Source organism: Garra rufa, chromosome 2, assembly GCF_049309525.1.
Source record: "Garra rufa chromosome 2, GarRuf1.0, whole genome shotgun sequence".
In the NCBI taxonomy this organism is placed as follows: Eukaryota; Metazoa; Chordata; class Actinopteri; order Cypriniformes; family Cyprinidae; genus Garra; species Garra rufa.
In genome coordinates, this window is record NC_133362.1 from 20069370 (window position 1) to 20096416 (window position 27047).

A 27047-nucleotide genomic window follows, 5' to 3' on the forward strand; every position below is an offset into this window, starting at 1 on the left:
CTAAACTGTCTGTAGCCATTAAGTGAATCATTTTCCTGTCTGTACAACTAAATGGAAGCTGCCACATTTATAGAACAAGGTATTTATATGTCTTTGGACAGGTTCCATGGTAGACCATTTAGACATCTTGCTATATGAATATGGTAACAAAATCATTATGAATAAATCAAGTTACTATACTAAAAAAAGATATTACTATGTTTCTGATCATAGTAGTCTTAGAAGTACCATGTAAATGCCATGCTGCATGAATATGGTAAGCATTAACAATACCATTACCAAAAAATCACAGTTATTATACTTACAGAAAAAAGTTAGTATATTTTGGACACATATAATGGGAAATACCAAGATACTTGAAAATGTATTTTGATGTACCAGGCAATTAATAATGATATTGTAACTATTAATGAAACCATTGATTTACAGGTGCTGATATTAAAATTATTGATATTAAAAATTAAAAAAGTATGTACATTCTATATTCTATATCTCAGGCACGTATTTTAAAATTATAGATATTAAAAATTCCAATATAGATTCCAATATATATATATATATTTTATATATATAATTTTCATTATTTATTTCTTTTTATAGTTATAGTTATTTAATAGTTATAATTTAATGTATTATTTAGTTTTATACAAACTACAAACAAACTACAAGTGAATTTAGGCATCACAATTTTATAATAAATACAGTGTAAATATAATTATGAGATTTAATTTATTAATTTTTTAAAAATACTTTATTATTTACAATTTGCTAATAACTTATGTAAATATTTACTATTAAATATTTGTATAATAATATATATTAGACAAACAACATTTGTTAAAGGACGGCAAAGGTAATTTAAATGAAACAAAATGTGGAAATAAGCACGTACAATTAATTATTAAAACAATTAAAAATATTTATTAATACTGAGATTTTTTTTATAATCTTTAATATATTTTTTGCCTACTAACTGATATAGTATACACCAATATATTGTGCATGTACCCCACTACTTTTTTGTGAATGTATCAAAGAGTGACTAATGCATAGCAATGCATAGCTACTGAAATGTAGAGCAGAGAGCAGAAGGACGGCAATATGAGGAGAAGGCAGATCAGTCATGCAGCAGATAGAGTGTGTGTGTCTCACTCTGGCAGGGGTGAGCTGTACAGCAGACCCCAGGGAGCATCAGGAGGGCAGGCTGTACGTGTGCTTGTGTGTGCGTGTGTTTATGCAGTGTGTCGTAGCTCCACTAGGCGGTAATGACTCCGTGCCTCTGGGCTCTGGCTGCCTCTGTTTATCTCCGTTAGCAGCACAAGGCAAAAATAGGCAACATGGAGAGAAAAAAAGAACAGCATCACATGGCCAGTGTGCTCTAAAATGTGCCTCACAGGTCACTTTGACAATGTTGGCTCTCGCTTTCCCTCTCCCTCCCTCTCTGATCCTCTCCTGTGTCACACACACACACACACTCTCTGTCTCTCTCACTCTCATATTTTCTCCCTCCCACAAGTATTGCAATTTGCATATTAATGAACCTGGGCGCAGTGTCGAGCAGGAGTGTAATTCCTACTTCCTGTTTCTCGCTGAGCTCTTGTTTCTACATTTTGATTTTTTTTTTTGTGCCCTCCTCCCGCTGACTCCCCACCCCTTTCTGCCTGTTTCTATTTCTCAGAAGAAGCCCATGCTAACAGTGCGTGGACTGAACAACACCATTTCATTAAGAGCAGTGCCAAACATGTGAGAAGATGTCTGTTGGAGGTTGTGCTTGCCCAGGTAAGAGCTTTAATTCCATCTCTTCTGCATGGACAGCTTCAGGCACGAGTTGTGAAACAGCATGGGGTTTTTGGGTTTGAAAGGGAGAACATTGTACCTGGAAGATTTCTAATTTCCTTTGCTTCATTAACGCGGGCCACTTAGGTCATGTGTTGCATTGTGCGCTGTATCCATGACCTGTTTATTTGAACTGGAAGGGAGCATTAAATAAATCAGCATTCCTGTCTGGTGACATTTTGTTTTAGAACTTCATGTAATGGCATGCATATGTTTGTGCAATTTGTTCGTAATCTCAGAGCAGAGACTTCCTGGACATTGCTGTGACTTGAATAGCCTCTCTGACTCGTGCGTGTGCTGTGTAGTTGCGTGGAGCGCTGTCCTTTTGTCAAATGACGTCAGCCCTCGCTCACATCTTAAAGTGCTTTGCATAGAGAAACAAGTAAAGGCTTTTGATTGAGCAGGACATTGTTGCAGTTTAACTTCTGACGGTTATTAAAAACATATTGTCTTTGTTTCTTCCTTCATGAATCATGCTCTGAAAACAATTTTAGGCGTTGGTTGGTCACTTGTGCCAATGGCAGGGAATAATATAAAGATTGTTTCTGTAATGCAAAAACTTCCGACACAAATTCATTCACCTGCATTGCAAACATTTTTCACATGTTGAGGGCATTTGAAATCAAAGGCATTCACTTTTTTTGGCAGCTGTTTTTGCTTTCAGGCTGTTGAATAGAGACATCTTAAACATCTGTCTTGACTAATTTATAATTGCGCAATCAGTCACAGGCATAAATCACTGTAAGCTTTTTATACAAAATTGTCATTTATCTGAATTATTTGTTAACTTTTATAAATACTTCATTCATATTTATGTATGTAAATTTATAATTATTGTTTATAAATACTTTTTATTATTAGTTATTTATTATGCATACCAATAAGTGACCCTGGACCACAAAACCTTTTTTTGATTTAGAGTTTTATATATCATCTGAAAGCTTAATAAATACGCTTTCCGTTGATTTATGGTTTGTTAGGATAGGACAATATTTGGCCGAGATACAAATATTTGAAAATCTAAAATCTGAGGGTGCAAAATATTGAGAAAATTGCATTTAAAGTTGTCCAAATAAAGTTCTTAGCAATTCATATTATTAATCAAAAATTAAGTTTTGATATATTTACTGTAAGATATTTACAAAGTATTTTTATGAAACATGATCTTTTCTTAATGATTTTTGGCATGAAGGAAAAATGTATAATTTTGACCCATACAGTGTATTTTTAGCTATTGCTACAAATATACCTGTGCTACTTATGACTGGTTTTAAAGGCCAGGGTCACATATATTTTCATATTTATGCATATGTATTTAAATGTTTTGTTTTATATTTATAGAATTTGTATTTACTTGCATTTAAAGTATACATTTGATCAGTTCTCAAACCCAAAACTTTGCAATGTACCCAGCACCACACTCTACTTAAGGACAGAATTTTTATAAAAATGTTTGCACCGCTAGCTTTGACTGAAAATCAAGTGATGCTCCTAAAAATGTGGCTTCATGTTGGTGATCTAACAGCAAGTATCCTCATAGGGAATCTCTGATCAACGGCAGTTTGAAATGTTTGGCCATACACCTTTTGTAAATCTGTTAAAGGGATAGTTCACCCAAAAATTACATTAATAATTATTCACCCTCATGTTGTTCCAAACCTGTAAAAATTAAGATATTTTTTATGAAATCCAAGAGCTTTCTGACCAGGGATGGAAATTAGCACCCGCCACCAGCCAAATGCGGGTGATTTTGTGTTGTGGCGGGTAAACTCGCTTCACCCACCGGCCACCGTGGCGGGTAAATAAAAATAACATACTTCAACCGGACGGCGTGAGGCGGTAATGCACCTTAACGTTGGTTGCGAACTGCCGTTAAAATACACGAAGAAGAAGAAGAAGAAGATGGAGGACACTTTTAGCGGAGGCACACCTTCAAAAAAAAGTGGCGATATATCACAAGCGTTAAGAGGTCTGTTAAAATATCTTTACAATCTGCTTTTGAAGAAATATATTGTATTTCGTGCTACAGCGCACATTCTGTCAGATGCAATTCATGGCGCGTCTTTCTCAATATACTGTACAACGCGGTATTCATTCACATCAGATGATAACTCGGCAGCAGAGTTCCACTCACACAGGGGCGTAGTTTCCACTGGGGACACGCTTTTCAAAATCCCGTTGGTGTCCACCCAAATGGTTTTGTTAAGTAATCTCTTGTATTTTAGAATGCATGCTCTATGCTATAGTAAAAACGAAACCAAAAGTAAAATGCGCACACCCATTCAAAAGCAACTTTAATACCCTGCGTTTAGACAAAAAAGTTAATTTCCATCCCTGTTTCTGACCCTTCATAGACAGCAATGCAACTGACACATTTAAGGCCCAGAAAGGTAGTACAGGCATCATTAAAATAGTCCATGTGAGATCAGTGGTTCAATCATAATTTTAGAAAGCTACAAGAATACTTTTCGTGTGCAAAGAAAACAAAAGTAATGACTTAATTCGACAATATTTTCTTTGCCGTGTCAGTCTAAGACATGTTTTTAGGGGCGTAACGAGTGAAAACTCGAACGAACTACCTCACTGTCACAATTCACAACAAGTGGAGTAGTGTGATTTCATTTGGGGCAGACTCCACATTGCCTATTACGTCATTTGGTCTGCCTTGTTGAGCACAGTGCCACTGAGAACATTATATTTTGCACACTTTAAGCGATTTTATTTTTCAAATGTAATAGGATTATTCCAACGAATCATTCGGTTTGTAATGCGCACCGGACCGAAAGCCTTGTACCGAATGGTCAATACGAATACGTGTATCATAACAAGATTCCAGCGACAAGCAATTTGGCCTTTCCACACCAGACTCGATGCGACAGAGCAACGTGAGAGATATCACAGCCATTCAGCCACTATTAAAACTACATACTGAGTGACTAATAGCATCTTTGTTATGAAATATTAGGGCTGCACGATAAATCGAAATGAAATCGCAATCGTGATTAATCGGAAGCTGTGATTGTCATGCGTATCTTTTAGTGAAGCATGGTGACCTGTGATTTCCATTTCTATGTGATTTGTGATCAGCAGTAAATCTTCATCCGAAGGCCAGAGGGCGCTCTCTCTCGGAAACGCCAAAAACACCTGAAGGAGAAACCTAGAAAACACTTATCGATGCAGCTGAATAAAGCTAAATAAAGATTTAACTGCTTTCATTGATTCAAGGTGACTAATAAACACATGACTACGACAATATATTGTTTACTGAAGTTCGTATTATTATAATTTTCATTATAATAATGTATATTTACACTGCAATGCCTTCATCACTGCTTAGAATACTATGAACTATGTTCTGTGCGTTATTATGTGTAAGAAGCCACATAATTTCACAGAAGGATTAATTTGAAACACTCGACTGATGTTATGAAGTAAGTTTGGAGTAAAAATATTATTTAAGGTGGTATTTTCACGTGCTTAGAGATGTAACACCATTTTTTACACAGCGCCGTAGTTCACCGAGAAGCTACGCAAACAGCTCTCATTATTGCAAACGATTTCTTTTCGATTGCATAATCATGCGATTAAATCGATTTCGATTATGAACGTGATTAGGCGTATCTTCTGTGTGAACTACGGCTCTGTGTACTACATGCTTCACCATCTCAAAACAGGTGCTGGAGATTTCCGGCTAATCACAGAACTGGCTTTATTGACAAAATGCACACACGACAATCGCCTTCGATTATTCGTGCAGCCCTAACTCCTAATGTTTTCCTCTGCTTGTAAACAAGCCACAGCGCATCTGGGTTCTACTTCAGAACAATGGCTTTTGTGTCAGCTTATGTTGAAGACTGACACAGAAGTGAAGAAACTGTTGAATATAGTTGTTATTTTTCTTAGTTTTCTTTGCACACAAAAAGTATTCTCGTAGCTTCATACAATTAAAGTTGAACCACAGATGTCACATGGACTATTTTAATGTCCTTACTACCTTTCTGGGCCTTGAACATGGCAGTTGCATTGCTTTCAGGGTCAGAATGCTCTCGGTCTTATAGGTTTGGAACAACATAAGGGTGAGTAATGACAGAATTTTCATTTTTGCTTTCCTCATTCTTTTGTCATTTGTAACTTTTGGAAATCTAAGTGTCTGAATGTTACCTGTTGGCCTTATAATGAATGAGCGAAGCTTGTCTGAGTGTGGTCAAATATGCTGGAAACAGTGATGTATGTAACCCGTAACACCCGAATTTCTTATAAGTTGTTTATCAATGGACCAGTAAGCTCAGAAGTATAGATTCGTCCAAGGAGAGAGAATTTGAACAACAGTGAACAACTCAGACACAAGGTTTGAGGTAAGAATGACAATTTTGTATTTTGACAGTGACCACAGAAATAAAAGATAAACAATGTTGTGTCTCACACTAAATCTCAGTTTAGTTTGCATTCAACAGTAACGATTAATACCGTTTTCTTTCCTTACAGGGCGTTTTATGATATCACTTGTCAAGGTAAGTTGATATTTCCCTTTTTTCTTTCTCTTAGTAGCTTTCTCTTTGTAGCTAATTCACTCAGCTGACTGTTAAAGTTGTTTGTGATTAAACCTATTATCAACCTTTTCCCTTATTTAACTGATTTGTTCTCAATTTACTTATTTAACACTTTAAACATGTACCCATAAACCTCAAACAAAGTATTTGAAAGAATAAACTCCCAATAAACAAAGGTACATTCAATCTGAACAATTCAAATTTTACCCAGAGTCCAATGCTCGTGATGAACACTCAAAATTATTTTTTTTGGAAAATCAATCAGTTCCTAATATCAGTCCAGGAATCCAGGAGTTGATGAAATCCAAAGTCTATGCCGAAATAGGAAAAGTGATATGAAATTTCACTCCTACCATTCAAAGAAGAATAAGTGCAATGTTGGTGTTCTTTCAAAACAGGAAGGTTCAAAGGATCCGGTTAACGGGTGGCTCGCCAGTCCAACTCTGCCTTTACGCACTCAGAAGAGAGTTGAGACGGTCCTCAATCCAGAAAGGTTCACACTTCACTCAATTCGCATCCAGAGCAGACAATCAGCAGCTGAACATCAACAGACTTTCACATAGAACAACCAAGGAGAAGAAAAAAAACCTGGCCAAGGAAACTCATTCAAATGTGCTTATGAAACAGGAAAAACCCGATGGCAAATGGCGGATGATATATATTCTCAGATGCACTTCTCTCTCAATCGTCTTTATCAACTTAATCGTTTATATTCACTTCTAAAGCACAGAATCTCCCGGAGCAGCAATGGACATCTGCTCCCGTCTCAAGTTCACGAAGAAAAAGAAAGATCTAGAACGCTCTGCGTTGCGAAAATGCCGCGATAGCGGAAGACGTAATGACGTCATTCAAAACGCGATTTCATTGGATACTACTAAAATCCTAAATGTTTTACTTTTATTTATATATATATATATATATATATATATATATATTCATAAATCGTTATTTTAATCACAGGCATATATTTAATCTGGCAGCATTTGTTATTTTTACTTTTGATCTTATTTGCTCTATTATTCTGTCTCTGCTACTACCCACTAGTAACCTGGGTTACACTTTCCCCCTCTGAATTCAGGCACGTCCTCGGGCATGCATGGGGTTGAATTGTCACTACAGAGGGCAAGGTACTCGGTACACCAAAGGGCTGATCACTGGTGAATGTGGGCTCTTCCAGTGAAGTGGTAAGTGCAGAGCTCAACCCTTGTAGTAGGGACTGGATGACCAGTGTCAAAGGATTTCCTAATTTATGATACTCAAGTTTATTAGGAGGTCCACACTGCCTTTTAGAGCGTCTAGGGCCACTGGCACCTATATCATCATCCATGGCTGGTGGGTCACGTGAAACATCTTTGGTAGGTGGGGTCTGAGCTTCATCATCCACAGGATCTGATTCCAGCACTCTTCCGCTGGTCTCCACTTCAGCCATATCTCCATCTCTTCCAGACTCAACTCCATCGGTGTCAACATCAGCAAGGTTCACCACAGGTATGTGATTCTCATCATCATTATCTTTTTGATTTTCTGTTGAGACTAATTCTAGTCTGGTGTCAGTTAAACTCTCCTTTTCAGGGTTTACAACAGCAGAAGAGGATTCGAAGGACTCTACTTCAGGTACGGTTCCTTTTACAGGGCTTACCACTACAGAGGGTGATTCAATGGACTCCACACCAGGTGAGTTCTTTACAAACATGGGACTTCCTGAAGAAGGTAAAACAGTGGTTGTAATGAATTCCAACTGGCGTCTTGAATTTCCAAGATGAAGAGAGTCGTCATCAGATTCTGACTGATCACTCGATAAATGTTCTTGGTCGGCAGCTTTGAGAGTAGAAAGAGATCTAGTTCTTGGCTTATGTTGAACTTTTGGGGAACCCAACTCTTCAATTTCATTCACTGATAAGAATCCACAAGGTCGAAGTAAGTCACGGTGTAAAGTGCGAACTGGACTGCTCTTTCCCTCAGGCTGGACTACATACACTGGGAGATCTCCAACTTTTCGGACGACTACATAGACATCTGACTCCCATTTGTCCGCTAGCTTGTTCTTGCCTCTCAGTCTCAAATTTCTCACAAGGACTCTATCTCCGACATCGAGGGTAGAAACAACCACATGTCTGTCAAATCTGCGCTTGTTACGTTGAGCCACTTTTGCAGCATTCTTAATGGCGATCTCGTAGCTCTCCCTTAAACCATCTTTCAGATCCCTCACATATTGAGAGTGAGACTTGGTAGATTCATTCACTGGTAGGCCAAATGCTAAGTCGACCGGCAGCCTGGGCTGTCTACCAAACATAAGTTCATAGGGAGTATATCCAGTTACATCATTTCGAGTGCAATTGTACGCATGCACTAAAGGCTTCACAAACTCCTTCCAACATGACTTCTTTTTGTTTTCAAGAGTACCCAACATTTGGAGAAGGGTTCTATTGAATCTCTCCACTGGATTTCCTCTCGGGTGGTAAGGAGTAGTTCTCACCTTGCGTATGCCTACAATTTGGCACAGCTCTTTGATCAGACGCGACTCGAAATCCGGTCCTTGATCGCTGTGCAGTCTTTCCGGAAATCCATAATGTACTAGGAAGTTTTCCCACAAGCATCTAGCCACAGTCTGCGCCTTCTGGTTTCGGGTAGGCACAGCCACTGCGTATTTGGTGAAGTGATCTGTAATGACTAATATGTCTTTGGTGTTACTCTTATCTGGTTCTAAGGACAAAAAGTCCATACAGACCAACTCCAACGGCCTGGTAGTCTTGATGCTCACCATTTCAGCTGCTTTCTCTGGGAACGCTTTCCTACGTACACATCTTTCACATGTTTTGATCTTCTCTTCCACAGATGATGACATTTTTGGCCAAAAGAATCTGGTCCTGACCAGGTCAAGAGTCCTTTCCATGCCCATATGTCCCATATCATTATGGAGACTCTTCAACACAGTTCCTCGCAAGGCCACAGGTAACGCTAATTGATAGAATGTGCTTCCTTGATCTTGCCTCTTCCTGTAAAGCAGGCCATCTCTTAATTCTAACCGGTTCCATTCCCTTGTCCACAAGGTAGCAGCAAGAGACTGGTCCTTTGAAGTGGAAGGCTTCTCATTCCTCTCCAAACAATCAATGATGACTCTAAGATCAGGATCCATCCTCTGCTGCTTCCTCAACTCCTCATTGGACAGGTAAGGAATAACTGGAAGACCATGCTCACTTTCCTGTTCAAACTCATTAGGTAGGACGTCCACATGCAATGCTAAGGACTCAATCAGAGCAATGGAAGGACTGGACAATTTGCTTCCATCCGAGAATTCTCCAATTTGATGTCTGTCACAGATGGCTTTTATGGCTTCTGGCAGGATAACAGAATTCTCATCTCCAGATTCATCCAAATGATGAAGGGTAAACTGTTTTATCCTCTCCCTCTCTTTCTGGGATGCAAGGTCATCCAAAAGCTCTCCGTGTGGACGTCTAGAAAGCCCATCCGCGTCACAATTCTGACTTCCAGCCCTGTACTGGAGCTTGAAGTTGTAGGTGGACAGACTTGACAACCAGCGATAACTGGTAGCATCCAGCTTCGCAGACGTCAGAATGTAAGTCAAAGGGTTGCTATCGGTTACAACCACAAATTCCGCTCCATACAGGTAATCGCTGAACTTCGATGTCACTGCCCATTTAAGAGCTAGAAATTCTAGCTTGTGAGCTGGATACCTGGTTTCACTTCTAGTCAATCCTCTGCTTGCAAATGCGATCACCCGCATCTGTCCTTCTTGTTTCTGATACAAGGCTGCCCCGAGCCCGGTGGTACTGGCGTCAGTATGCAGAATGTAAGGAAGCCTTGAATCTGCAAATCCCAAGACAGGGGCAGAGGTGAGTTTCTCAATTATCATGTCGAAGGCCTGTTGACAGGACTGATCCCATCTGTCCCCAAATTCTTTTTTCGGGTCGAGATATTGTTTACTTTTGTTATCTTGTCTCAGACCTTTTTGAAGAGGCGGATACCCTACTGTGAGGTCATTTAGCGGTTTGATTATCTTTGAGTAATCCTGAATGAACCTCCGGTAGTATCCAGAAAACCCCAGGAAAGATCTTAATTCCTTGAGGTTCCTAGGTCTTGGCCAGGTTTTAAGGGCCTCGATTTTCACAGGATCGGTTTCCACTCCGTTCTCAGATACAATATGACCAAGGTATCGAACAGAATTCTGGAAAAACTTGCACTTTTCGGGTGACAGTTTCAGTCCATATTCCTTTAGCCGTTTTAGAACGTGCAACAGCCTCGACTCATGCTCTTCCAAACTTTTAGAGAAAATTATCAGATCGTCGATGAAGACCAACACCTCCTTCCTATTCAAATCACCCATACACCGTTCCATCAGCCTCTGAAATGTGCTTGGGGCATTTGTGATCCCCTGGGGCATTCTATTAAACTCCCAGAACCCCAGGGGACACACAAAGGCAGTCTTACACTTGTCAGCTTCCTCCATCTCGATCTGATAATACCCTGACTTTAAGTCGAGGACAGAGAACCATTTTGAACCTGTCAACACTGAAAAAACTTCCTCCAAATTTGGCAGGGCATAAGCATCTTTGATGGTTTGTGAATTGAGCTTTCTGAAGTCAATACACAAGCGTACAGAGTTGTCTTTCTTCCTTACAACCACTATGGGGGAAGCAAAGGGAGATTCTGACTCTCGGATGATTCCAGAAGCTAATAGATCCTGCAAATGTTTCCGTACCGCATCAATGTCCTGAGGATGGATGGGTCGAGGCCTGTGTTTAAAGGGGGTCTCATCATCAAGCTTTATACGGTGAGTGACTTTGTCTGTATGTCCATAATCTAAGTCATGCAAAGCAAAGACTTCAGGCATGGAATTTAATTGATCTAGTATCCGGTTTTTCCATTCAGGTGTCAAAGGAGAATCTCCAAAGTCGAAATTGAGATTGGTATGAACAGGTAGTTTTTCATTCACAGTGCTGGAATTCGTTTGTTCACTCTTCACTACCTCTTGCACTGCCCGCATTTCAGCAATTATAGTTCCGGGATGGATTGTAATGTCGGTCTGGGTTTCATTCTTTAGCACAATGGGTAGCTGGTGTTGCCTCTTGGAGGGTAAGGTATGCAAACAGCTGGCAACCAGCAAACCACCAGGTAAGGCAGGTGAAGTTGGTGACTCTAAAGCTACCCATCTCTCAACTGGAGGGCAGTTAACCAGAACATGTCCGTCAAGGACAACTGTACATCCAGCAGGTACTAACTCCGGAACGTTTCCCTTGAATCTCACCCAGCCTACTACATCAGCATTGGCTTGTCTATGTCTTACTTCCAGAACTCTTTGCACCGCACGGTAACCATGGAAGTTAGATTGAGGGAAGGATGCAGGTTGCTGGACATAGTTACAGTAAAGGGCATCTAATGAATTGGTGCCAATCAGAACTTGAGGCGTGTTCATCAAGTCTGGAACTACCAGGGCTAGTGTAGGTACCTCTGCCTCTGTTCCAAGAAACTCTCTGGGAAATTTTAGAGTGATTTCCACATATCCGAGATAAGGCACTGTTTGTCCATTTGCCCCTTCCACCTCCAGTAAGTTATCCAATGACTTAAGAGGACAATCTGACAAATGTTCCTCGTAAAATGACCAGGGAACCGTGGTTACCTGAGATCCTGTGTCCAGAAGGCAAGAGACCCTTTTTTCACCAACAGTAATTTGGGCAGTGCACTTCACTCCCACTAATCCTCTCGGTAAGTTCCTCAAGTGGAATGTGTCACATGTGTTTTGGTTGAATGGGTGTCTTGGTTTTTTAGGGCAATTCTTTCCTTGTCCAGTCTCTGTATGCCCCTCTACAGAGACCATCCTCAGTTTAAAGGTTTCATATCTGCAACGTGGTAGGCATCCCACTGCGCTTGTCGCTCCCTCAGTTTGCGCCTTTTCTCTGCAACTTTAGTAGGATCCGGAGGGTTCATACAGCTGTTGGCAAGATGGCCGTTTTCCCCACATCTGAAACAATACCCTGGACGGGGTCTGCTATCGGGCAGTGCACCATCTCTAGACCACTCTGTTGGGCCTGACTCAGGTAGCGGGGACTTGGTGCGGCTTTTGGACTGAGGGAACTTCTCTGAATTATTTCTGTACATCTCAGGAGCAGTCATTTGAACCTTCAAGTCAGCGATCTGCCTCTTTAAATCAGCAATTTCGGTTCCTTCCCTATCACTCTTAATTTTTGAAGTGGCTGCAGTTTGCAAGGCTGTAATCTGGCCCTGTAACTCAGCAACAACTTTTCTCAGTGCACTCACCTCATCTGGTTTGGCATTTTTTGCTTTATCCTTCTGACATGAATGTTTTTGCAGAGCAACAACTTGAGCTTGAAGTTCGCAGACTTGCTTTGTGAGAGATGTGTCAGCTTGATCATCTTGCGTGTCAGATGGATGTGCAGATATCTGGTGAGTTGACAGTCTAAACTTTGAAGGGGCAGGACAGTGCTTGTTTAGCCCTAAATGCTTCCGCATTCTCTCTTCCTTGGAAGCGTTTTTATCTTCTTCTGTGCGGATAAGAACTACTAATTCTGCAAATGAAGGAGGGTTGACTTTTCTCCTTTCCAGCTGGAGGTCAGCAATTAGGGCACTGTCCCAACACCCGCGACAGAACTGCTTAAGAAGACAGCGGTCTCTCTCACTTTCAGATATTCCACCTCGTCGAATGGATGTGCTTAAGAGAACCTGCAATCTGTGCAGGTAAGTTGAAGGCTTTTCACCATTGTTTTGGAGAGTGCTCATGAACCTGGCTAGCAACTCATCTCCATCTTCTACGGAGCCATATACAGACTCCAACAACTCCAGATATACTGCAGGTAGACTGTTGGGTGAAATATGTTTAACAATATCTGCTGCTGGGGGAAGCAGACTGTCAAGAATTTTCCTGGTCCTATACAAGTCAGAAATAGAAGGATCTGTCAGTAGAAGGTCGACACTTGCACGCCAAGTGTCAAAGTCTGGTTCGTTAACAGGTCTAGGGACTTTTCCAGAGAAAGACCTGAGACGAAAAGAAGTATGATGTAATGGAGCAGTGTCATTGGTTCGGACAATGTGCTCAACTACTACCTTCTGTATGCTGGGAGGATCAATTATGTCCATGGTAAGTGGGGGATGGGATGATACAGTGACTGTGGGATTGGTAGTACCAGAGCTAAACTTTTCCTTGGACAGGTTTTGTGAGTTTGGGGATTCAACATTGTGAAATGGCAAGTTTCCTGATGGAGCAGTTATTTGTTCGGTGGTCATGCTCTGTGATACAGCTGGGGAGAACTGTCCATCTGGTGAGCCGACTGTGCTGCTATCACGCAATTGAGAATCTGCTGCATTTGGGTATTCAAGCCTTTCACCTGAAGAAGGTGATGGTTCAGCAAGAGAAGGGCCGAATTTCATCTTCAGTAACTCTGTCTGGAGTACTTCCTCAATTGACTTTCCACTAACACTAGCAATGTTTTGCAATTCTTCCAGATACCCCTTAGCGGCACTGTCACTAGCAACATGAGGGTAGACGCAGCTTAAAGCACGCACAATAAAAGTGATACTAGGGTTTGACAAACTAACCACTGATAGGGGCAAAAGGGGCATCAGTGTTTTCATTGGAGCGTTATAGGTAAACTCTATGATAGCATGACGATGGAACTCACAGTTTGGGTCATCAATGAGAAGGTTTCGACTAATGCTGCCATATCTCAAAAGCCATGACTCTAAGTCTGCATCTGCCTCAGTCAGTGTTAAACCACCAACAATTACTGAGTTTGAGATGTTTACATTCTCTCTCTTTATGATATCCATGATGTTAAAGTTCTGTCCAATATGTTATCTTTCTTGTGGACTCAGCTGCTTTAATCAGTCACTATTGTTGCAATCTCTCTCCTGGCTGGGCTCGCCACTTTTCGTATGTAACCCGTAACACCCGAATTTCTTATAAGTTGTTTATCAATGGACCAGTAAGCTCAGAAGTATAGATTCGTCCAAGGAGAGAGAATTTGAACAACAGTGAACAACTCAGACACAAGGTTTGAGGTAAGAATGACAATTTTGTATTTTGACAGTGACCACAGAAATAAAAGATAAACAATGTTGTGTCTCACACTAAATCTCAGTTTAGTTTGCATTCAACAGTAACGATTAATACCGTTTTCTTTCCTTACAGGGCGTTTTATGATATCACTTGTCAAGGTAAGTTGATATTTCCCTTTTTTCTTTCTCTTAGTAGCTTTCTCTTTGTAGCTAATTCACTCAGCTGACTGTTAAAGTTGTTTGTGATTAAACCTATTATCAACCTTTTCCCTTATTTAACTGATTTGTTCTCAATTTACTTATTTAACACTTTAAACATGTACCCATAAACCTCAAACAAAGTATTTGAAAGAATAAACTCCCAATAAACAAAGGTACATTCAATCTGAACAATTCAAATTTTACCCAGAGTCCAATGCTCGTGATGAACACTCAAAATTATTTTTTTTGGAAAATCAATCAGTTCCTAATATCAGTCCAGGAATCCAGGAGTTGATGAAATCCAAAGTCTATGCCGAAATAGGAAAAGTGATATGAAATTTCACTCCTACCATTCAAAGAAGAATAAGTGCAATGTTGGTGTTCTTTCAAAACAGGAAGGTTCAAAGGATCCGGTTAACGGGTGGCTCGCCAGTCCAACTCTGCCTTTACGCACTCAGAAGAGAGTTGAGACGGTCCTCAATCCAGAAAGGTTCACACTTCACTCAATTCGCATCCAGAGCAGACAATCAGCAGCTGAACATCAACAGACTTTCACATAGAACAACCAAGGAGAAGAAAAAAAACCTGGCCAAGGAAACTCATTCAAATGTGCTTATGAAACAGGAAAAACCCGATGGCAAATGGCGGATGATATATATTCTCAGATGCACTTCTCTCTCAATCGTCTTTATCAACTTAATCGTTTATATTCACTTCTAAAGCACAGAATCTCCCGGAGCAGCAATGGACATCTGCTCCCGTCTCAAGTTCACGAAGAAAAAGAAAGATCTAGAACGCTCTGCGTTGCGAAAATGCCGCGATAGCGGAAGACGTAATGACGTCATTCAAAACGCGATTTCATTGGATACTACTAAAATCCTAAATGTTTTACTTTTATTTATATATATATATATATATATATATATATATATTCATAAATCGTTATTTTAATCACAGGCATATATTTAATCTGGCAGCATTTGTTATTTTTACTTTTGATCTTATTTGCTCTATTATTCTGTCTCTGCTACTACCCACTAGTAACCTGGGTTACATGTAGCATATGTTGACTTTGCTGTGCAGCCCAGTGTGCGCCATCACCTAAACAGAGAGGACAAATTTACACCACTAGACACAAGGCACCCTTGTTTCTGACCCAGTCTTTTTCTCTCACAAGTTATAGTCTCTGGATCACTTAAATACGTTTTTAATCGAGTCCATATGTTCAGTCTATAGGAGTTTCCAAGGACCAAACTTCATGTTCTTAAGATCTGTGGCATTATGAAAAGACAATCGCTATTACAAGGCGCACAACGTCTGTCCTCTCCCTCACTGTGATAAAGATTAAAAACAGGGTGAATGGCATCAAGGCAAGTTTGGACCAGTGTGGGGATTGTTTCTGTGCCATAAACACAAGGCAAGCAGTTTCTTCAGACGTTCTCAAGTCTGATTTTAATCTCAGCGCAAGAGCCAGCCACAAAAGCCTCTCTGGCAACCCCATTGATAAACAAGCCAAAATTTGGCACGTTGCGTTTGTTTAAAATCAAGTCACAAGGGTACATTTTTACAAGCGTAGTCATGGAAATTTCCACAGACATGTGTCCTGTCTGATTGCTTTCTTTTTTTTGTGAGGAGGGAGGCGGGAAAGAGGGCGAAGAGAAGAAACAAGGAGACGGGGCGAGACTGAAACACAGGCTCGGAGCATGAGAGACGGCTCTTTCTCGCTTTTGTGTGGGGTCCCACTGCGCCGTTTCATAAAAGGCAGAAGAGCACCGTAAAAAACTGCTTGTGATGTTCACCTCTGTCAGAAACACGATGCAATCTGTGCTTACAGCGCACGGCCCTCCCCTCGACACAGGTTTCGTTTGAAGTCTGGTTTGTTTACATTCCTATGCTCATGTGGGCTGCACGTACAGTGGGCCGCCGTGATCTTCCTGTCTGGATTTGCGGATATATCGCTGAGCGCGGATTGCGCGCTTTTAATGGCCTCTTTTATAGCTTTGTTTGAGCTAGATAACAACCCATACCGACGCTTTTAAATGATACTAAGCTCCATCCAGCTGCTCTCTGCCACTCTCACCCACAGGCACTCGATATCAGCATGTGTCCTGTTACCTCATGCAGAAAGTCACATGGCCCCTTGATTAGAAGGAAATGACTTTAAGCAAGGCGAAAATAGCAACCTCGGTCACAAAGCAAGCTTGTTTCAAGTTGCACAACAGTGAAAGGGTTAGGGTGTGCCTGTCAAGTTAGAAGAAGCTGCGCTGATTTACTGTCTCCCTGCTGGATTGGCAATGCCTGCGCGTGGTGCGTTTAGTGTGCATTTGTGTGCGCGTGTGCAACATCTCCCCCCTCTCCAGCCCGTGGCTCACGGATCTGTCTCATTACACAGAGCTAGAACAAAATGGCTTCCTGTGCAGAAAATCAGCTCCCCTCAACTTGTCAGTGTTAGATGGGGATGTTAGAACTCGTTATGTCACGTGTCAGCGATGGTGAGGGAATATTAGATGAGAGCTGGCATTTGCCAGCTGCACAACTCCGCCACAGCAAGAATCAATGCGCCGTCTGAACAAAAAGGACACATGATTTTACTGACTGAATGAAGATTTATTAACAGTGCTTAGTAGGATAAGCATCACTATTTCTATTGCTTATATTTATGCCTCTATTTGTACTGAGATTAGGCATGTGACTTACTGTTTGTGCTGTGGATATGAATGATTCCTTAAATTGTGCATATTGGTGATTAAAGGTGTTTCACACTGCTATCCTTTTGGAGACCGCAGGGCCACAGAAGGGTGCTGGGGGTCTGCAAACAAATATGTATGTAAACAATTTTTTTATTCTTTATTCATCTATGAAACATAATATAAGATTTTTTTCGAGAGCTTTCTGACCCTGTATAGACATCAAAGCAACTACCACATTCAAGACCCAAAAAGGTAGTGAGGACATTGATTAAATAGTCCATGTGACATCAATGGTTCAACCATAATTTCATGAAGCTACGAGAATATTTTTGTGTGCAAAGAAAACAAAAATAATGACCTTATTCAACAATTTCTTCTTTTCCGTCTAAGTCTTTGACGCTCAAGTCGGTTATTTGAAAAAATAAACATTTCTCACATGGATCACGACTTCACAACAGTAGACTACTGAGATGTGATATTAAAAATTAAATATTTCAAAATAAGTTGATATTGAGTAACTTACATTTTGTTAAACGAAGCCAGAAACGTTTGAGTGAATGAATCAATGACTCATTAAAACGCTTGAATTTGAAATAGTGTACTATCATGCTACCCTTAATATATTCGCTATATAGTAATAGGTCTATGCTATAGAGCAGCGGTTCCCAATTCCAGTCCTCGCGCCCCACCGCTCTGCACATTTTGCATGTCTCTCTTAGTTAACACACCTGATTCAGATAACCAGCTCATTAGAAGTGAGGTCCTTGCAGGAACTGCGATCCGATTGACATGGTCCCTGCACAGTGTTCATTGCTCCCTAAGCGGGGCAATCTGTTTACTATACTTCGAAACATTCATTCACATATTTGCGCTACGCCACCGCATGTAGCGTCTTCACACAGATGAAACTTACTAGAGAAGTGTGACATAAGTGCATCTGTAAATAAATGCATTTTAAATTTACGTCTCGCACGCTTTAATGACCTTCAAATGGAACACATACGCTCGCTTCGAACTAATGAATAAAGGCGGAATATCCTGTGATGTCCACTTCGAAGGGTAGTAACGTTGGAATAGAACAAACGTCGGAAGCGATGCGTGAAACACACAAAATGTGCAGAGCGGTGGGTCGCGAGGACTGGAATTGAGAACCGCTGCTATAGAGAGTTTGCACTTGGTCAGTTACCTTGATGCGCAGCCATATTGGTGATGCTCGGATGTAAAAAATACCGAATACATTCTTCTGCTAATTTATGCTGTCTAAACCATGGATAAAACATGTGGAAGCTGCTAAATCATATAGACTTAACATAAGTTAATAGGTGGTAAAGATACATATAAGCAGCATTAATTAAGATAGCCTAATATTTTTACCTACCTGACCAGAAATGAACAGAACAAACACAAATGTTGTCAAGATTCTTTTCCTGGAAATCCTGGTTTAATTTGGCCAACCACAAACGTCTTTTGCTCCTCAGACAGTTTTTTCCATTCTTATACTTTATTTGTTTTAACTTTTGTTGTACTTCAAATGTTTTTCCCAGACCGACCATTAGTACAGCCCAAAACATGACAATAATTCATCATTTTCAGCTGCAATAATCAGCAAAACATGCGAGTTTCATTCCTTTCTGTGGCATTGTTTACATTCATTGAGCCAATATAATGACACATTGTGAAAACACTCAAAAAGAAAATGAAATTACTCTTGTCGCCACCTCCTGGTGCAATTATTAAGTAATTTGCAGTAGGTGTCATTGAAAAACCCGAGCTATGTATGTAAATGGGTTAAGAAATCCTTTCACTGAGTGTAGAAGCCAGGAAATCTAAAAACCAGAATATCATGGCAACTCTTTACTAGGGGTTTACTCTTTACTTAGGCCAATAAACTGTTTTGCAACTATCCAAAACAACCTAGCAACTGCATAGCAATACCCTGACTTAATGACGGTGACTTTTGCATGGGCAAATATTTTGTTCAGAAAATGTGAAAATGTAGTTTTGCAATCATGATGAATGGCAGAGTGTATTGTAGAAGTGCAGTAATAAAACGAGAAGTAAGCAAAGGCATCTGTATCTTGTAGTGATGAGGATCAGCTGTTTGCTTCTCTATGATTTCCAGCTCAGTGGCTCCTGCCTTGAGACCTCAATAAACTCCCGTAACCCGACCCTGCGGCTGCTGTTGCCAATGGAAACACACTGAGTATGATTACAACAGACCTCACACTCGCTCTGTATAACCTGAAGTGTGTGTTTTATGTCGGGAACACCTAAAGTGTCAGAGCTGATTTATTCCCAATGACAGCGAATGTGTTTTCCTCAGTATGTTTTACTGCTCATTGATTTTGCCCAGCATTCTCATCAAGTATTTCTGCCGCTGCTTTTTGAGGTCTGACACTGGTGTTTGATGGCTTAGAATGTTTGCCAACAAAGTCAACAAACACCACAATTGCTTATTAGTCATTTATCAGATGCTTTCATATCCAAAGTGACTTACAGTATATTTATTACAGGGCCGGTCCCCACGGTGTGACCTGAGGTTAAGTGCTTTGCCACATCTTTAACCACTAAGCCGCCACTGCAGTGCAGCAGGAAGCTGAATATTCACAGTATATTTGTTAAGCGTGGGTATTTCAGAGCCCTCGTCTTGTTTCCTCTCACAGCAGCGCAACGCGTGTTTCCAAGTGATTTAACGGCTTAAAGAGACGCTTGCAACAAAAAAGCCAGTCAATTTAATCCACCAGTGGGTTCAGTTAGCTTTGCATACGTCTCTGGCAATCAAATGCGTGTAAGACTTTTAGGTGGTAATGAGTGGTTTGGGATGAAAAGAAAGGAATCACCTGTAGAGTACAAGCTTTAGAAAAGCCTGAAGAGACAGTTTGATCCCTGCTGGGTCATCAGAGCAGCATCATCTGGAATACCAGAGGCAGGCTTTTAAAGTGCGTCCTATTGCTTTAGTAATGGTTAGGCATGATTGGGGTCAGTATTTTTTTATTCAACAAGGATGGACTCAATTAATCAAAAGCAACACTAAACATATTTACAAAATATTTCTGTTTCAAATAAATGCTGATCTTTTGAACTTTGTATTCACAAAAATATGAAGCTGCACAACTGTTAAATGTTATACTTGAGCACCAAATAAGGATAGAATGATTTCTGACTGGACTAATAACCAGTAATAAAATAGGTAACAATTTTATGGAGTAATTCTCAAAATATATTAAAATAGAAAATAGTTATTTATTATTGCTTTTACTGGATTTGTAATCCAGTAATAACTGTATTAACTAACAATATTTTATGCTTCTGGTATTTTCTCACCAGTGATTTTTCGTGATTTTATTCAGATTTTTCCAGTTTGTGATTTTAGATATTTTTATGACTCTTTAGGATTTCATTCATTTTCAGTCAAACTTTTAAAATTCCCTAAAATTCCAAGACTGTGGAACCCTAAACAAAATATTCACATATGCAATTATATAAATGCTTAAAAATAAAAAGGGGTAATAACATTATGAAGTAATTTTAAAAATATATTGAAAGAAGAGAGTTTTTAATGGACAATATTTATAACAGTTTTACTGTTTTTATTGCATTTGTAATCAAATAAATACACCATTAACTAACAATATTTCAATGAATAAAAGATCAATAATATTACATTTAAAAAACATGATAATACATTTAAGATACTCTCCTGTGGCATTGAACTGAAATATTTTTGATAACAAAAAATATTTTTTTTTCAACATGTTAAGCATGTATAGAGTTTCTAGTATTTTCTCACCAATGATTTGTCATGATTTATTATGACTTTTGTGATTTTTCAAGATTTTCATGACTGTTTAAGATTTTATTAATTTCTAATCACACTATTGAAATTCTCTAACATTTACAAGACTGTGGGAACCCTAAACAAAATATTCATGCATGCAGCTATATAAATGCTTAAAAAATAAAATAGGTAATAACATTATTAAGTCATTGTAAAATATATTCAAATAAAATAGAGTTTTTTATTGATATTATTTGAGAATATTACTGATTTACTGCTTTATAAATAAAATAAATACAGTATAAATTAAGTAACAATATTTTATTAAATAAAACATTAATATTAAACTTTTTAAAAATACTTAAATGTCTATATGTGTATATGTGATATTATACTAAAGTATTCTTGATAACAAAAATAACAACATATTAAGCATGTATAGAGTTTCTATATTTTCTCACCAATGATTTTTCATGACTTTATTATGACTTTTCCAGTTTGTGATTTTTTAGATTTCCATTAATTTTATTAATTTCCAATCACACTTTTGACATTTCCTATATATAGGTTTTTTAAGACTATGCAGCTATATAAATGCTTAAAATAAAACATTATGAAGTCATTTTAAAATATTAAAATAGAAGAAAGTTTTTTAATTGATAATATTTAATTGAAATGTTTTACTGTTTTTGCTGCATTTGTAATCAAATAAATACAGTATATATATATATATAACTATTTTAATGAATAAAACATTAATAATACGGAACTTAAAAAAAGCATAATAATACATTTGAACATATTCAATATTTTTTCTCACCAAAGAGTTTTCATGCTTTTATTGTGATTTTTCCAGCTTGTGATTTTAAAGATTTCATGCATTTCTAATCACACTTTTGAAATTCCCTAAAAATGTACAGGTTTTCCATGACCGTCTGAACCCTAAACAAAATATTCATGCATGCAGTACATAAATGCTTAATCTGGATTTAGGGATTTATTACACTGATTTCATGAAAAATTCAAAAGTGTAGCCCATCTTTTGTGAACAGCGCATGAGATTCCTCTCCTGCACATTCCTCTGAGTGGAGGACAGACATTAGATATGATTTGTACTGCAGTCATTCCCCCACAGTAGTTAGTATGGCCCTCACATATGTCGTCTGTCGCCAGAGCATTATCGCGCTCTGCCAGCCGTGTAGCTGTGAGCAGCCTGGGTGAGCGTGAGGCACATGGCTCCTCCTGTGCTTGTGTTTGGGAGAGATGAGGCAGTGGCATAACAAAGAGCCCCTGGAGCACTGAGAGGCAAGCAGAGGCCTCATCAGGGAGAGAGATTTTGTCAGCCATGTCGGCAGAGGATGCAGTTTTTCCCACAGAGGCAATCCTTCATTCAAACCAGAGGAGCTAAAATGAGAACAGCTTCACTGCTGCAGATGAAGGACATTCATAAAGCTTCATAAAACTCATAAATGAATTCAGCAAGAGCCCCCGGTGGAAGTTTAGCTATAATGGTTTTCTTGTTCAGCGTGTCTGGATGTGCCATTTAACCAAGCAGCTTATTAAATCCATAAGTTAGCAGACCCATGTTGAGGTACCTGTCATCCTGATTTCACACGCTAATTTATATAACCTTCATTGGTTCCCTTAACACTCATGCATAATTTTGAAGTTGGCTCATAGTGTCTCATAGTGCTTAATAACCAGCACACTCTTCACCTTCAATACCACGACTGAGGTGAGTCCCTTGAGCAAGGCACCGTACCCCCAACTGCTCCCCGGGCGCCACAGCAATGGCTGCCCACTGCTCCGGGTGTGTGTTCACGGTGTGTGTGTGTTCGCTACTGTGTGTGTGCACTTGGATGGGTTAAATGCAGAGTACAAATTCCTAGTATGGGTCACCATACTTGGCCTCACTTCTCCTTTCCTTTTCCTCCTCTCCTTATTCTTATTAGAAGATTTGGGGTTTATGCGCGTTTTTGACACAAGGGGGCGATGTTGTGCTATCTGAGGGAGTCTGACCCATCACACGTGCCAATGTGACCCACAGCAATTTATTATGTGCTGTTTTGATCCTCAGCCAATTTAATATACTGTAGATTCTATAGTAGAAGTCTCTGGTTTGAATGCGCTTATATCATTCTGAAAGAGAAAGTTCAGCCAAAAATGAATTTAATGTCATTATTTACTTATCCTCATATTGTTCTAAACCTGTATGTCTTTCTTTCTTTTAAGGAACATAAAAGAAGATATTTTGAAAAATGTTACAGGTAACACTTTACAATAAGGTGTGCAAACGAACAATGAACAATACACTTATTACACTATTTATTAATCTTTGTTAATGTTGGTCAATAAAAATACAGTCGTGCATTGTTTGTTCATGATAGTTCACAGTGCATTGACTAATGTTAACAAACACAACTGATTTTAATAACGCATTAGGAAATGCTGAAATTAACATTAACTAATATTAATAAATGAAACTAATGTTAACTAATAAACCTTATTGTAAAGTGTTACCGTGTTTCAGTGAAACTCAACATTCTTCATGTATTAAAACTGGCATTTTGATATAATTAGAAAAAAATAGTTATTAAACTTTATTTGTATTTGATTGATTTAGTGTGTGATGTAACAAAATATTCAAAATGTAGTTTTTCTTTTTATTATTGTTTGTTTGTAAGTTAACTTACCAGAATTTTATTAGGTTTACACTCCTCTTTTTGAAAAACAGGCTGACTTTTTTTCTGAGAAACTTCTCATGCAAGAGTTCAGCATGATCGAATTTGCACATTTATTTGCATATTTATTTATTGCCGGTGAACACAGGATGGTGGAATTTGTTTTCGTGACATCAGCATCATGACATCAGTCCTTTTGCGACAAATGTGCTTAAAGCTGTTCCTGGAGATCCCTCGCTGCTGAGTTTATTTCCATAACTGCTCGAACACCTGCCTGTAATTTTGAATGTTTGATTAGAGTTGGAACTGGATCTCCACGGTTGAGCCAGCAACCTTTTAGACAGCTTCCAGCCCAAGTCTTTTGCTATTAGCAACACCATCAATCTGTTATATAGTAATGGCATTTTTAGACTGCAAGTTATAATCAATCTTAAAGGGATAGTTCACCCAAAAATGAAAATTCTGGCATTAATTACTTGCCCTCATGTCGTTCCAAACCTGTAAGGCCTTTGTTCATCTTTGGAACACAAATTAAGGTATTTCTGATGAAATCCAAGAGCTTTCTGGCCCTGCATAGACAATGCAACTGACACGTTTAAGGCCCAGAAAGGCAGTAAGGACATCAGTGGTTCAACCGTAGTGTTGTGAAGCTACGAGAATACTTTTTGTGCACAAAGAAAACAAAAATAATGACTTTATTCAACAATTTCTTCTGTTCCGTGTCAGTGAAGACATGCTGCTGACACAGGAGCTGGCATTCTGACATAGAATGTCTATCTCTCTTAGTTCATAATCTGTATATTCTGATTCAATTAAGTAAGGCTGGGCAAAAAATTGCATGTCATCCCCCTCATGTTTATGAAAACTGTCTTATTTACAGTGTGCGTCGTCTTCTGCTTGTAAACAAAGCACACACCGGGTTCTACGCCAGAATGTCGGCTCCTGTGTCATGCAGGGTTAGAAAGTTCTCGGATTTCATCAAAAATGTCTTAATTTGTGTTCTGAAGATGAACGAAGGTCTTACGGGTTTGGAACAACATGAGGGTATTTTCACTGAGCTGCAACAGATGAAGCCTGTAGTGATTTCACAGTCGAATTTTGGTTATAATATACTATTGCAGCAAAATTCTGGCAGTTACACTACCAGTCAAAAGTTTTTGCACAGTAAGATTTTTAATGTTTTTTAAAGAAGTCTCTTCTGCTCACCAAGCCTGCATTTATTTTATCCAAAAAGCAGAAATAGTGTGAAATATTTTTACTATTTAAAATAACTGCTTTTTATTTCAATATATTTCAAAATGTAATTTACTCCTGTGATTGTGATCAAAACTAAACTTTAAACATCATTACTCCAGTCTTCAGTGTTACATAATCCTTCAGAAATCATTCTAATATGCTGATTTGCTGTTCAAGAAACATTTAATATTATAATAATAATTATTAAAGAATTTTTATTTAGAAAGGATGCTTCAAATTGATCAAAAGTAATGATAAAGACATTTATAATGTTACAAAAGATTTCTATTTTACATAAATGATTTTCTTCTGAACTTTCTATTCGTCAAAGAAACCTGAAAAAAACATAATAATAACACGTGTTTTTGAGCAGCAAATAAGAATATAAGAATGATTTCTGAAGGATCATGTGACTGGAGTAATGACGCTAAAAATTCAGCTTTGAAAAAACAAAAACAAAAAAACATAAAAAAACAGTTGTTTTAACTAGTAAAAATATTTCAAAATTTTACTGTTTTGCTGTACTTTGGATCAAATAAATGCAGGTTTGGTGAGCAGAAGAGACTTCTTTAAAAACATGTCCAAAAACTTTTGACTGGTAGTGTAGGTTTTGTGACAGATTCCCAGCTTTCTATTTTAACGAAATGTCCAAATGACTTCAGTTATGATATTAAGAAATTAAATTAAGATTTCAAAAATATAAATATAAAAAACAAATATACAGTCGTGGCCAAAAGTTTTGAGAATGACACAAATATTAGTTTTCACAAAGTTTGCTGCTAAACTGCTTTTAGATCTTTGTTTCAGTTGTTTTTGTGATGTACTGAAATATAATTACAAGCACTTCATACGTTTCAAAGGCTTTTATCGACAATTACATGACATTTATGCAAAGAGTCAGTATTTGCAGTGTTGGCCCTTCTTTTTCAAGACCTCTGCAATTCGACTGGGCATGCTCTCAATCAACTTCTGGGCCAAATCCTGACTGATAGCAATCCATTCTTTCATAATCACTTCTTGGAGTTTGTCAGAATTAGTGGGTTTTTGTTTGTCCACCCGCCTCTTGAGGATTGACCACAAGTTTTAAGATCTGGGGAGTTTCCAGGCCATGGACCCAAAATGTCAACGTTTTGGTCCCCGAGCCACTTAGTTATCACTTTTGCCTTATGGCACGGTGCTCCATCGTGCTGGAAAATGCATTGTTCTTCACCAAACTGTTGTTGGATTGTTGGAAGAAGTTGCTGTTGGAGGGTGTTTTGGTACCATTCTTTATTCATGGTTGTGTTTTTGGGCAAAATTGTGAGTGAGCCCACTCCCTTGGATGAGAAGCAACCCCACACATGAATGGTCTCAGGATGCTTTACTGTTGGCATGACACAGGACTGATGGTAGCGCTCACCTTTTCTTCTCCGGACAAGCCTTTTTCCAGATGCCCCAAACAATCGGAAAGAGGCTTCATCGGAGAATATGACTTTGCCCCAGTCCTCAGCAGTCCATTCGCCATACTTTTTGCAGAAGATCAATCTGTCCCTGATGTTTTGTTTGGAGAGAAGTGGCTTCTTTAATGCCCTTCTTGACACCAGGCCATCTTCCAAAAGTCTTGGCCTCACTGTGCGTGCAGATGCGCTCACACCTGCCTGCTGCCATTCCTGAGCAAGCTCTGCACTGGTGACACTCCGATCCCGCAGCTGAATCCTCTTTAGGAGACGATCCTGGCGCTTGCTGGACTTTCTTGGATGCCCTGAAGCCTTCTTAACAATGCAGTGGAAAGTTTTTTTCGGGATTTAGGTAATTTTCATGGCAAAGAAGGACTATGCAATTCATCTGATCACTCTTCATAACATTCGGGAGTATATGCAAATTGCTATTATAAAAACTTAAGCAGCAACTTTTCCAATTTCCAATATTTATGTAATTCTCAAAACTTTTGGCCACAACTGTATATGGTTATTTTATACATAAATTTAAATATAATGATTATACATCATGTAAATGATTAAATTGTTCAGAAATACAGCTACATTCTTATGTTTTTAGTATTTCA

General features: G+C 38.8%; 1 protein-coding gene across 11 annotated transcripts in view; it reads left to right on the forward strand.

Annotated features, from left to right (window-relative positions):
* The first annotated feature begins 1642 nt into the window (after window positions 1-1642).
* ldb1a (LIM domain binding 1a) overlaps window positions 1643-27047 on the forward strand; it is a 34987-nt gene continuing 9582 nt past the window's right edge. For all 11 annotated transcript variants that reach the window (XM_073833849.1, XM_073833858.1, XM_073833851.1 and 8 more), the window contains exon 1: window positions 1643-1779. In XM_073833849.1, the coding sequence (XP_073689950.1) occupies window positions 1752-1779 (28 nt within the window). In that variant the 5' untranslated portion in view covers window positions 1643-1751. The remainder of the gene's footprint in view (window positions 1780-27047) is intronic.